The 12,836-nt window shown below is 54.1% G+C and overlaps 4 protein-coding genes across 4 annotated transcripts; 2 read left to right on the top strand and 2 right to left on the bottom strand.

Annotated features, from left to right (window-relative positions):
• Positions 1–245: 245 nt before the first annotated feature.
• On the top strand, positions 246–992 carry N7539_002028 (uncharacterized protein; the record flags this gene model as incomplete). The annotated part of the gene is made up of 3 exons (XM_056931631.1): positions 246–336; positions 749–824; positions 935–992. 3 exons carry the CDS (start codon positions 246–248, stop codon positions 990–992), a joined length of 225 nt encoding a protein of 74 aa, XP_056793662.1.
• A 770-nt stretch (positions 993–1,762) lies between these two features.
• Positions 1,763–4,603, bottom strand: N7539_002027 (carbohydrate-binding module family 48 protein; the record flags this gene model as incomplete). The annotated part of the gene is made up of 3 exons (XM_056931630.1): positions 1,763–3,700; positions 4,227–4,359; positions 4,581–4,603. 3 exons carry the CDS (start codon positions 4,601–4,603, stop codon positions 1,763–1,765), a joined length of 2,094 nt encoding a protein of 697 aa, XP_056793661.1.
• Positions 4,604–8,347: 3,744 nt separating this feature from the next.
• Positions 8,348–9,580, top strand: N7539_002026 (cyclic nucleotide-binding domain-containing protein; the record flags this gene model as incomplete). Its single annotated transcript, XM_056931629.1, has 1 exon — positions 8,348–9,580. The coding sequence occupies one exon, from the start codon at positions 8,348–8,350 to the stop codon at positions 9,578–9,580; it is 1,233 nt and encodes a 410-aa protein (XP_056793660.1).
• Positions 9,581–10,701: 1,121 nt separating this feature from the next.
• Positions 10,702–11,758, bottom strand: N7539_002025 (uncharacterized protein; the record flags this gene model as incomplete). The annotated part of the gene is made up of 2 exons (XM_056931628.1): positions 10,702–10,991; positions 11,212–11,758. The coding sequence occupies 2 exons, from the start codon at positions 11,756–11,758 to the stop codon at positions 10,702–10,704; spliced, it is 837 nt and encodes a 278-aa protein (XP_056793659.1).
• Between the last annotated feature and the right edge of the window lie 1,078 nt (positions 11,759–12,836).

Here is a 12,836-nt window from a genome sequence, read left to right as displayed (position 1 = left end):
GATCCAGCCCACAGCGCCATGAGAAGACAGCCTGAACCTTTCTACCAACAAGACCATTAAAACCCGTCCTCTTCCCACCCACTGTATTCACCCTGCCTGACTCGGTTCTCCGCAAGCGAATTCCTGCCAAAGCTCATCAACAAGAGAACTCATCCCTCGGGGGAAGGTTTATTTTTTGGGGTTTTTTGGGAGGGGGGTTTTGGCTAGCAGCATTCACCTGCAGTCTATACTCTACACTCTACACCATGTGTGACGCTCCATTCTTTTTCCCCATCTGCATCCAATGTGGCACCGATCAGAATCCCTGTCGGTGTAAAGTCGTCGGACCTACACTCGGTACGTAACTGGAGTAATAACTCTCTCCATGACACACACAAGCACACTTCACGAGCACTTCTCATCAACCTAGAGTCAAAGCTAATGATAACTCTCGCTTTCTGAATCCAGGATTCCTATGCACTATTGTCGCCGCTGTAAGTCGAAGAAACCTCACCACAGCCCCAACCCAACAGTCCTGGAGTCGCATGAAACCATCCCCCCCCCCCCCCCCCCCCCTCCCTCTTCGTCCCTCAAGAACCGGATGTACCTCGATACAATGAACACCTCCAAGACATCTTCCCTCCAGCTCAGACTCCAGTGCTAGATCATGCTCTCCCCTCTTCATACCTCAACCGCAATTAAGATCTAAAGATCTAACCCCCCCCCCCCCCCCCCCCTCTACTGACACAATTTCCCCAATGGCCTCTAGGTCATCTGCTGGCCGGCATCGATCTTCTGTGGTTGCGGATGTACACAAACGGGCAAAGAGTAAGTCGCGCCGAGGAGTTATCCATCCTAGTATCTCACAGGACAAACCAGGCGTGAGATGTCACGCGTTGATGATGGTGCCTTTTTGTTTTGCTTTTTCTGACTGATATACCTCGATGATGTCTAGTGTGTTGGGATACCCGGTGAAATTGAATGGGCAAGTGAGCAATGCGATACCTTTCTGACCCCGGGTTGGAAGGAATGGAAATCCATGGGAGATGGAAGCGGATGAATGGACTTCTATGACGACTTCTCCTGGGTCTACTTTAAGCCCCTGCGGGTGTTTGTTTGCGGGTTGGAGTTTGGACCATTGGTCTCTTGTAAAAGACAGTTCAGTTTCATCATGGTAATAACGAAAGTTTCTAATGTCTCAGCAGGGCCTGACTGCCAGCCTTGCAATGCACGTGGAAGAATAATTCCCTATTTCCATTACAGTGTGATTAAGCTATAGAGTCATGATCGGCAAAGCGGACCACGCTGGAGCCACAAGTAATTAGGTACGTTGGAATGGTCGCGTGCGAATCCAATATGAAACAAGAGAGCCTGCTGGAACACAACGCGGAGAGACAGCAGTGCAGTGCAAAGGAGGTATCCAGGTCGAAACCAAAAAAAAAAAAAAAAAATCATCAAGTGTCACAAACTCACAGAGAAAAGTTTTCCAAGCGCACGCGTAAAAGACTTCAACCGGGCATAGCGAATTATACCGTCCCGACAAGGAGCGGAACAGCAGGGAGTACAGCAAAGGGGAATAATGAACTGGCGTTGGCGTGGATACTTTCGAGTTCGAGACTACTCGAATTGGGAACTGGCCCTCGTAAGAACAGAGGACCGCAGGCCACTGAATATTGACAGAGGAGACATGGGCCCTGCAAATGTCAAAGCACCGCCCAAGTCAACAATCTAATAACCGATGACGAGGCCGCATGTAGACTAGCCAACATCAGAAGCCAGCCGTCTACTTCAGCTTCTCCTTCAGCTTTGAGAAGAACCCACTGAGACGCTTCTTTTTCTTGTCATCCTTCGGGTGAAGTTCACCAGAGCCAGAGGTCTTGGCAGACTGCTGCGCAGAATCCGTGGGCTTGCTGGGAGTAGACTTGGCCGCGGCCTCAGATGACTCCACACCAGTGGTCACGATGGGGGCCTCCTGTGTTTGAGTAGACTGGGGAGCGGAGACGGGCGCAGCCGAGGTGGGAGCAGCGCGACCAGGGGGAGGGGTCGAGGTGGGGGAGACATTCGAGGAATCCACTGGAGGAACAGACAGGGAGCCAGCGCCAGGAGCGACAGCCTGGGTCGCGGCGGTAGTGGCGGGTGCAGGAGCACCAGCAGTCTCGACAACGGGGACAGTCTTCTGCAGTTCGCTTTCCATGGCCTGCTTCTCGGCGACGGCCTCTCGATTGGCGGCGGCTTCGGGCCCCTGGCTGGATTCAGCAATAGACTCCTTCACGACCTCGGGGACATCCTTGGCGGGCTCTGTAGCGCTGGTGGCCGTAGCCGTAGTCGCTGCAATGGCTGGTGCAGGAGTACCGGTCGATTGTTCGACGGGGATAGTCTTCCGCAGCTCGCTCTCCATGGCCTGCTTCTCAGTCACGGCCTCTCGGTTGGCGGCGGCTTCGGGCCCCTGGCTGGATTCAGCAATAGACTCCTTCACAACCTCGGGGACACCTTTGGCGGGCTCTGCAGCGCTAGAAGCAGCAGCCGCGGTGACAATAGGTGCAGCAGCACCAGCCGACTGCTCAACGGACACACGCTTTTGCAACTCATCCTCCATTCTCAGTTTCTCCTTCACGGCCTCCTCATTTCCTGCGGCCCCAGGGAGCTGGTGGGATTCGGCGATCGACTCCTTCACAATCTCGGGGGCGTCTTTCGCGGCAGTGGTTGGTGCAGGAGCGCCGGTGGATTGTTCGACGGAAACGCGCTGATGCAACTCATCCTCCATCGTGAGCTTCTCCTTCACAATTTCATCGTCCCCAGCCGCTCCCGGAAGCTGATGGGATTGGGCGATCGACTCCTTTACGATCTCGGGGACGTCTTTGGCGACAGTGGTCGGTGCATGGGCGCCGGTGGATTGCTCGACTGACACACGCTTCTGCAATTCCTCCTCCAGTCTCTTCTTCTCCAGCACAGCCTCCTCATTCGCGGCTGCCTCCGGGCTTTCGTGCGATTCGCCAATCGATTCTTTCACCACCTCGGGCACATCCGCGGCCGGTGCGGCGGTGCCATTGGAAAGCTTGGACTCCTCAAGAGGGACCTCCGCTGCCAAGGCAGCAGTGGTAGAGGTTGGTGCCGCTGACTGCATGGTGTAATTCAAATCGGCCATGGCCGCCTGTTGAGCGGGGCCACCCATGGGGAGACTCGACTCGGGGATGAGGTGAGTCGTATCAGCAGGCAGAGCAGAGGTTTCAGTGGCGGCGCTGGAACCGGGAAGGCCGGAGCTACCCAAGGGCAGACTATCACTCTTTTCGTAGGATTCCTTGTCCAGCTTCACGGTTGAGTCCACGGTGTTGGTGTGAATGGAGCTGGGTTCCGGGACCTTCTCGCCGGGTTGCAATGTGATGGGATTTCCCAGGCCACCAGAGGCAGGAATGGGGTTCACGGAAAGCAATTTCTCAGTCTCCTGAACGGGGGTCTCGGGGAAGGCACCGGGGAGACCACTATTGGACTCTTCCTTGGGAACCTCGGCGGCAAGCGCAGCCGTGGTGGAATCGGGAGTGACACCTGACATAATGGCGGGTGCGGTGGAGTTCAGGTTGTCGCCGAGAGCCTTCGGAGTGTGGTTTTCGGTCGAGCTTTGCGCCTGAATATCCTCAGGCAAGAGCACGTTGTTGATGTTGTCGTGTCCGTCGTTTTCTTCTCGCGCGTGGCTGTCGGTCGTCCAAGTGCCGTCAACAACAAACTTTTGCAGGGGTTGGGTCAGCAAAGATCACCCGCGCGGGAAGAAAGGGCAGGTAAGAGTCGGAAAACAGAAGAAAATGCGAGATTGAATAAGCTCCGATGTCCCACGTGTAATACCTGGCCGATCCTTCTTATACGTTCCGACCGTGGCCAAGGCGGAGGGGGGAATATTAGATTAAAAAAGGGGTGTCGGTGACGTCAGCGGTAAGCTCAGCCTATGGAGGCGTCATCGCCCTGGCTCAGCTGGTCGCCGGCCGTTTCATTTCATGTGGTGGCCTGAAAGCGCAAGGCTCCCACCAAAATTGACCGTTCACCGCATTGACAGAGGAGGGGGACCCGAGGATCCATACAAGCCACCGCAAGGACACTGGGTCCAGCAGCGAAAAGGATATGACAATCGGGTCCGACTCGTGAGGCTCTTTCCGGGTGACCGCCCAAGCCTTTGAGATTTCTTGAACAGGCGCGGCAATTGGATGGCGAGGCAACAAACATGAAAGGAAGTGATTAGGAGGAAAGAAGAGGCTTACCTTGTATTGCACTTTCTTATCTGCGGGCAGAGAGACCTCCTTCATGAAGACGTCACCCACACGGTCCAATTTCACCGTTTTACCCCAATCATCAAAAGTGCCGGTCACGAACACCTCGCTGGCGCTATGAGGCCTACATGCAAATGCGAAAAAAGGATTCGTCAGTGTCTTTATTCGCGTGTGCGCTGCGCGCTGGGTGGTCGAGGGGCGGGAGAGGGAATCAAGCCGAGTTGAGTTTATTGCATGCGAACGGCCTTTTCGTCGAGAGGACTTGACTGTCTTGAGGCGCTAGAAGAGCTGACAAGCAAGCCCTCTCGATGGCCCCGCTCGCGCCAATTGCTCAGTAGGACGCACCATTTGAAGGTAAAAGTCCCCATCATGACTGTATGGGGAGGGGGTGTGCTGTCTTGCAACAGAGGATGGGTTGTACTTTGCGAGATAATCGGAGCGAAGAGGTTGAACAGGAGGAGGAGGAGAGACAAGAGGGGAGAAGAGGTTATGTTGGGTGGACGTCGGCGGTGATGTTTCCAGGCGCTTCGGGCCTTAGTTCGGGTGGGGAGGGGTTGGAGCGTGACACAGGCCCGATGCCCGTCAACCAGCCCCTTATTATTCTGTCTGTCGTTAAAGCTTTTTTTTTTTTCTTTTGGGTGGATGGTCAACTCTTCTAGATCGGGCATGTCAGAGAGGCAACTGTCGGGACCAGCCTCCGATTACACAAAGATGTCTGAGTCGCTCACAGAACCAGGAGTGACGAAATTTTGCGATAATCATCATTTCCTACGTGGCTAAGCTCGGACTCTCTCACAAAATCATGGTGATCTCTGACGACCTTGAAGTTGAATCGGAGGATGCCATAATCACGACAAGACATGGATGGGACATGAGGTTCGCTGTAGGCGCCTGTCTCAATGGCGCATGGATGCTGACTGTTGAGCCTGTTCTTGAACTATCCCAGAACGAGCATCATCATGCGCGGGCCTCGCTCGTCCTATCTTCACACCGAAAGATCTTCCTCCGGGCTTGATTTTTTTTTCGCTTCACGCACCCTTCCTGATGTGGCAATCAGCCTAGGGCTCATCCTGCGCAACCATGATCGCCGAGATCCCTCGAGAGCTCGGGTCCCTCAATTCCGGGCGCCCTGGCACGGGCTATGGCGAATGTGGCGTACACACTACGCCCTAGTTCTCGGGACGATACCACCGCACTGAGAGGTTGGTGATCAGTGCTGCTGCGGTCGGGTGTGATGTTTTTGGCCTGTGGTGACTCGAACGCCCACGACAAGTCCAGGAGGACACAGCTACGCACAACTACGCTCAACACTGAGTCGTGAGTAGCTGCTATTTCTGTATGGAGCGACATGAGACCAAACAGGCCGACGGGATGACGAACAGGCAGGGGAAGCATGAAGCAGACGTTGGAGACGACGATCAGGGGTCCAGCTCTCTCGCAACTTGGGCAGACGTTCCTCATGCAGGTCGTGCCAGTTCAGTTCCTACAGCCGGTCGCAGGGCACGTTCCCAACCTTGTTCCCAAATGGCAAAGCTATCACACCGCACAACTACTACTACTGGGACTGGGAAGGCTCGATACTCGAACGGTCGGGACTCGACCCTCTCTGCAGCGACTCTCGGTCCGAGCGGTCTGCAAGTCTCTTAGAGTCTAGACAGCCAGACATGCACCTACACCACAAGTGGTCTGGAAGGACCCAGTCCCCCATCTCTCCCTGGTCTGCGGATGACTGTAGGTGGACGGATTGATCTGAGATCGACCACAGCTGCAACAACGGTGCGCTCACAGATCCGCTCAGGTGGATTATCATCCATAGCTTTCAGAGTTCGCACATGGATGGCTGAGGGTCCAGTGGACCCAGCTTGCCGAAAACGGCTCGGTCGGGTCGACAGTCATGATGACTTCAAGAGTTCGGAAGTTGACGAGACTTCTGCTCACGTCTGGGTAAGCGTACCACTATTACCACATTTTGGAATGACCGCTGCGAGGGCTGGCGCAGTCTTGAGCTTCCATAGGACGATGAGTTACCAGTAACTACCGAACCACTACTAGGTAGTACCTACTACCTAGTAGGTACCTACAGTCCGTGACTCAGTACGGCATAGAAGGGTTCTCGAGTCACGACTGCACCCGTACGTACATACTGTGACTGGTCTAGTAGGACTACACCTTCCCTGATAGCCTCTTGTTGAAATTCACCTCAAGAGAGCCTCTCAATGTGGCCTGGTTGAGGCTCAATCCTTATGCACTGAGGCGTTCGGCCTCCATCCCGGGCCTCCATGAGGTTACGGTCCTGGTCGAGCGTAGAGCGTAGAGTGAAGACGCGGGTCTCGGTGGACCTTTGCCACCGTCACATTGCCCCCCTTTCTACCACACACGTTTCGCGTCCACCCGTGAGCTTCCTTGGGCATCGGCGGGTATTCTAGAAGACGCCTGGAACCTCCCCCTTTCGTCTCGAAGCTCTCAAGGTTACAGGATAAGGTCGTGTGATTCACCCGTGCCAACTACTGCCACCCGAATGGCTCATTTCGAGCTCGGTTAGAGTTTTACGCCCGGTCATTCTTGTGATGAATCAAACAGACTCATAATCAAGTCCTTCTAATGACGATGGACGATGAGAGCACCCGTCACTTTGGAAGTGGCCACTTTTCCCAGTAATGGGGACACTCGAGGTTGTCGGGAAGGTGGGAATCAGTGACGTCGATCATCGCATCACCATATTGTATTTGGACGACGTGCAAATTACCTTCGGAGCAGCCAAGCTAAGAAGAGCAGGTACGTTACGCTACGACAGCCTCGATCCTCCAAGTGGCGTGTGAGCCTCCTTTTCTGCACCAAACATCAGAGTATACTACATAGTATCGTACAGTGTGTACGCCTGTACGGTGACTTGTAAAGCGATGGTCGAAATGGAGAGGGAAGCGGCTGGTAGCCCTGTACTCAGTACTGGAGTGAAGACCCGTAGGGCGAGAGAAGCTCCAGTAGACTGTCCGTCTTCGAGAAAGACGTATGGTTATCCGAATCACAACCACAGAAAGGACGGTCAGAAAGAACCATTAAATGCGCAAATCATGGCGCCTCGCACTATCAGACGATGGAGTCCATCCCTGCCCATCTGATCGGAGTGCAACCGAGGTCAATGGGTCACTTGAAGAGGACTATTGATTGCCGATGAGAGGAGAGAGAGAGAGAGAGAGAGAGAGAGGAGAAAGGGATGATCGACGAGAGAAGAAGCTCAGACCAACCGGCCCCAACTTTACTCCTCCTTGGCTTACCCCTCCTCTTTCGTCTGTCCTGTGACTCTTGTGACCGTGACCTTTGACCACATCTTCCACACCTCTCTCGTCTCGTTATTTGGTCTGGCGTTGTAGTCTCTTCATCTCCCTTTCTTTCCATATCTCGGACCCCGTTCCTACATCTCCTTGGTGCTCGTGGCCACTTCCGTCTGAAATCTGGCCTGCATTTCCCGGCCCGTCGCACAAGCTCGACGTCCATTCCCGTTCAGACCATCCTAGTAAGTCCAATCAAGACTCTGTCCTTCTCTGTTGGGATTTCTGTATAGGGTCTCGGTCTCTGGGGCGAGAACCATTTGCGATGCACCTGTCCGACTCCAATAGAAAAGAGAATCTGTCAGCGAGCTATGCTGGGATCCGCACAGCGTGCTGGAGTGGCCTTGGTTTCCAATGAGAGGCTGCAATGAGCCGTCCTTCACTGCAAGCTAGGCTGCGGATTACCCCTCCATCATCTGCAAGCTATAACCTTGGTTGAACGCCACGCCGACTGCTCATCCTCCGTGCCCATCTCTTTCCCCCTCCCCAGAAATTCTCCCCCCCCCCCCCCGCCCAGGACTTCCTGAACTTCCTCAAATCTCATACCTTGTCGCTTGGCATTTGACCCATTGCCGTACTGTCTCTCTAGGTTCAACATTTCATCTTCTTACACCGTCTCTCCCTCAGAATCAAGAATCTTATTTTGTTCTCTCTTACAACCACTACCCGCAGCGTGGTTTCCGATCGACTTCGTCGTCTCTTCCCCACCCTACACCCTCCGTTTTCAATACGCCTTCCGTGGCCGGAGTATCGGCCTCTCCGGCCTGTTCAGCCTCAACAGCAATGTCACAAAATTCTTTCCCGGGGACGAACCCCTTCATCAACACCACTCTGAAAGAGAAGCCGACCGCAGTCGACCAGATTGCAGAGGAGGATGAATTCGAGGTGACGTCACCAACTGACTTGACCTTCAAAAATGCCGCCGGTCCGTCGATCTTTGGAGGTAGCGCGTTCGCACAGCATGGCTCGGGATCGGGCGAGGGCAATGAAGCCTCGCTGTTCGGTCGAGGTCCCTTTGACACCGGTCCTAGTGAAGGCGCAGACAACCCCGACACAGAGCAGCTTGCAGCGCTTCCTACGGGTACGGTGCAGCAGGGCTTCCCGAACAACTATGCTCTGGGCCGCCGAACTTCCGTCTCTGCAGAGTCGCTGAACCCCACGTCGGCGGGATCCGACAGCTGGAGCCCTCCCCATCATCCCAAGACGGAGGATCAGCTGGCCCGTCTCAGGACGGCAGTCAGTGGCAATTTCCTCTTCTCCCATTTAGATGACGACCAGTTCAAGACTGTGCTCGATGCGCTGGTAGAGAAGCCCATTCCCGCCAAGGATATCAAGGTGATCTCGCAAGGAGATGCGGGTGATTACTTCTACATCGTTGAGAACGGGCATTTCGACATCTATATTCACCCGGCTGGCTCGGTACAGCCGGGCCCCGATGGAATGGGCAATAAGGTGGCCTCCACCGGCCCTGGAGGCTCCTTTGGTGAATTGGCCTTGATGTATAACGCCCCTCGTGCCGCCACGGTCATCTCCACCGATGCCAAAAGCACCCTGTGGGCGTTGGATCGAATCACCTTCCGCCGCATCCTCATGGACTCGGCCTTCCAGCGCCGCCGCATGTACGAAGCCTTCCTGGAAGAAGTGCCTCTCTTGTCATCCCTCAAACCCTACGAGCGTTCCAAGATTGCCGATGCATTGGAGCCCATCAAGTTCCCCGCGGGATCGACCATTATCAATGAGGGTGACCCCGGCGACGCTTTCTATCTTCTCGAGTCTGGTGAAGCCGAGGCCGTCAAGAACGATGTGACCGTCAAGCAATACAACCGAGGGGACTACTTCGGTGAACTGGCTCTGCTGGATGACAAACCACGCGCGGCCAATGTGGTCACGAAAACCGATGTGAAAGTTGCCCGCTTGGGTCGCGATGGATTCAAGCGGCTCTTGGGGCCGGTCGAGGATATCATGCGTCGAACAGATTACAAGGTGGAGGACGTTAAATCTCCCGTGTCCAAATAAGCACGGGCCGTCAACCAGCTCGAGCATGTGTTGTGAGATGAGGAAATCGAAGGAGAACGGGAGATCGACGAGTGATACTATGCGCTTGACTTGGGCGCTCTCACTTTGATGATATGTTCCATGATTGTCTCTAAATTTCAGAATCTATCCTGCCAGATGATTATCGTTTCACCAACCTTTCTCCCTGCTGGAAGCTCAATCCGGGCTCTCAGACAGTGCAATCCCCCCTGTACCTGTCATGAGGACTGGTCAGGTACACCGCCTTCTGCTGGAAGGAGCACCCACCGCCGGTTGTTGTACTTATTGAATATGCTTTTTGTTTTATTTTGCTCGACCTTGGTTTTTTTTTGGCTTTATTCACCGTGCGAAGCGGAGTACTTCCTGAGGCCCGAGGCGGATTGACTGCCCAGGGATGTCACTGGCGGGGTTCGCGATTTGCCGACCCGATACCTGAATCATTCCATTCCACGACTTCCTTGCAATACTCGGTTGGTAGGATTCCCATAATCCATGTAGAATTTCAATGTATTTTCATGACTCAGAACTTGACAGTGTAAGCCTGCACGAGACGTTCACCGTTCACCGTTCACCCATCGTACATTTTGAACACGTACAAGAGACATGTATCCTCTTCTAAGAAACGTGGAATTGCTACGCTCTCTCTCTGCCGTGAAGCTCGTCTATAACTAGATGAGTGTAGAGCTGTATACGAGCCCTCTCCAGTTTAGACTCTTGTCTTAGTAGGTACTGTACTCATAAAGCTCGAGTCACCTCATGGAAAGCATTTCCACCTAGTGCGGCAGCATAAAAAAAAAGGAATGACTGGCAGGAATCTTAACAGCCCTCTCCCGTCCCTGCCAACGTGGCTCGCTATCTTTACGCCTCACGCTTCGAATGTGCCACTCCGTTCAACTGTGCTGTGCTGAGCGGCCTTCCTTGTCCTAAGCCATGCCCTCGTCATGATGTGATTGTACCTTTTCCACGCGACGCCGATCTCCCTCTAAGGGAGTCAAAATCCATGGAACTCAGATAGGGGAAATGATCCTCGTGTCCTTCAAAACAACCCCCTCGGTTTGATACTTACTGCCCCTTCACTTGCCCTAGTCCTCTTCGATAACGTCCTACCTCTCCACGACCAAATCGCTCCGAATCACCCACTTCTCCCCGCCGGTCACCTCCCTCCCCTCATGCAACATACAGCGATCCCCATGTCGATGCAAGAGCGCCATGCCCGCCTGCGGGGCCACTTCGATCGGCGAGGGCCGGGGATGTGCGCGTGAGGGATCCGGATAGAAGACCGTTTCGCCTCCGTCGCAGCTGGTGAGGTAGATGAGGAGAGTCCAGGTGGTGCGTGCGGGGAGGGGTTTTGTGGTGGAGGCGGGCAGGAAGGTTAGAGTGTTGGATTCGTCGTCTGAAGGAGAAAGATGAAGAAGAGAAGGAGTTGGATGACATGTTAGATCATGGTTCATAGTCATATTGGATTGGAACCTGGAATGAATGGTGGGAAGTGTTGGTTCCCGGGGGGGGGGGGGGGGGGGATGTTTGAATGTGTTTGCTTATATGTTCAGGAATGGACACACATCTGAACACTGGAATGAGGGAAAGGAGAGAAGCTCGGGGCCGAGACCTACAATGTTGCGCAAAGAATTGACCCTTGGAATAGCGATAGATACGAATATTAGGGTTCAACCCAAGTGGTACGCCCCCCCATGTCTCCCGCAGTCGTTGCTCTTTACCCTCGCCGACGACCCTCTCCTCTCCATGGCCATCCTCATGCTCTTCGTCTCCCTCAACACCATCATCTTCCCCGAATCGCTCCGTGACCAAGTCCCGTAACGCCGTCCCATTCCACAGTGTCTCTGCGAACCGCTTATCTTCCACCTGAAAGCGATCGTTCACCCGCACCGCCTCATCTTTCTTCGGTCGGCCGGGCGTCGTCGTCAACGGTAAAGAGGAGAGAAAGGCCACGTAGGTCTTGCAGAGACTGGACGGTAAGAAGTTACGGATGAGGTAGATCTGGTCCTGGACCAGGGGAGTGAGGTGAAGGTCGGCGGCCGGGAGGAGCGGACGGAGGGGTGGCCAGTTGGGCGTGGGGGGTTTGTTGCTGGTGCTGGTGTTGATGTTGGTGGTGTTTGACGGCCGGGCCTGAGTCTGGGCCTTTGTTCTGAACTTGGGCATCGCGTTGTCGGACTATTCAGATGGTGGGATGGGGGCCGTGGAATCTTCGGGGCTAAGGATGGACTGGCCAAATCCAAAGGGTGCAGGGACCAAGCGTGAGAAATACGGAGGATGGCGGGGGAGAAGCGGTATCGAGTCTATCGAGTCTATCGACTATGGAGGGGTTCCCAGATCACGGGTACTGATGGTGATGAGCCTCGGCGGTCACGGGTCGAGGGCAATGGTCTTTTACGACCGAATGTATAGACGACATGGCTAATTGATCGGGAACCCATCAGTCTGGTGATAACAGGGTGATACTAGCATGCGTCGCTATCGATATTTTAGTTCAATTCAATTGATGAGGGAGTGTAAGTAATCAATCAAGTACTAAGTTAGTCTTTATACCTAAGTTACTACTGAGTATACAGTCCCTCACTGGTGACTAATTACCAGGTACTAACTTACCGAGTAGGTAGTATACTACTATACTACTTTAAGCGTACAGTAGTCGTACTACTACTGTTCTCGAATCCCGAGCATCTCGTCTTTGCTCTCTCCTCTCTGCTCTCTGCTTTTCCGATTGCCTGCAACACTTTGGAGGTTTGGCCCAGGGTCCTACTACTCTACCCGGACATCCTAGGCTGCAACAGCTCCCCTCAACTGAATGCCCTAGCCATACTGCAGAGTACAGACTGTTCCTGAAACCACCAGAAAACTGGCAATGCATAAAATTCCCAACCCAGCAGCGTAAGCCAGCCGCTGGACTTGCGAGAGAAAAACGACTCGAGAGTAGAGACTGACAAAGAGGGGTCGACTCCACTCTATGTCGGCTTCGACATGCAAAGTCCGGCATCGATCAACTGGCACCAGTGGAAAGAGAAGAAGAGGCAGGAAGGACTCGACGCTCAAGATCCAAGATGTGATCACCTACAACCGCCCTAGAGTCTCTACCACTGAGAGACCAACTCGATGACTGGAATTGTTCCATGCTCACACCCAACCTACACTACTTCATCTACCTTGCCAGATGTACTGTAGTGCTTAAGCTCCAATCGGTGAAAGACACCACCCGAGTGGATCGGGACGAGCGGGGCGG

This window comes from Penicillium diatomitis (genome assembly GCF_028827545.1).
Source record: "Penicillium diatomitis strain IBT 30728 chromosome Unknown utg000002l_segment0_segment0, whole genome shotgun sequence".
Lineage (NCBI taxonomy): Eukaryota > Fungi > Ascomycota > Eurotiomycetes > Eurotiales > Aspergillaceae > Penicillium > Penicillium diatomitis.
Note: the sequence above shows the minus strand (reverse complement) of the source record. Positions and strands in the feature narration are given on the sequence as shown.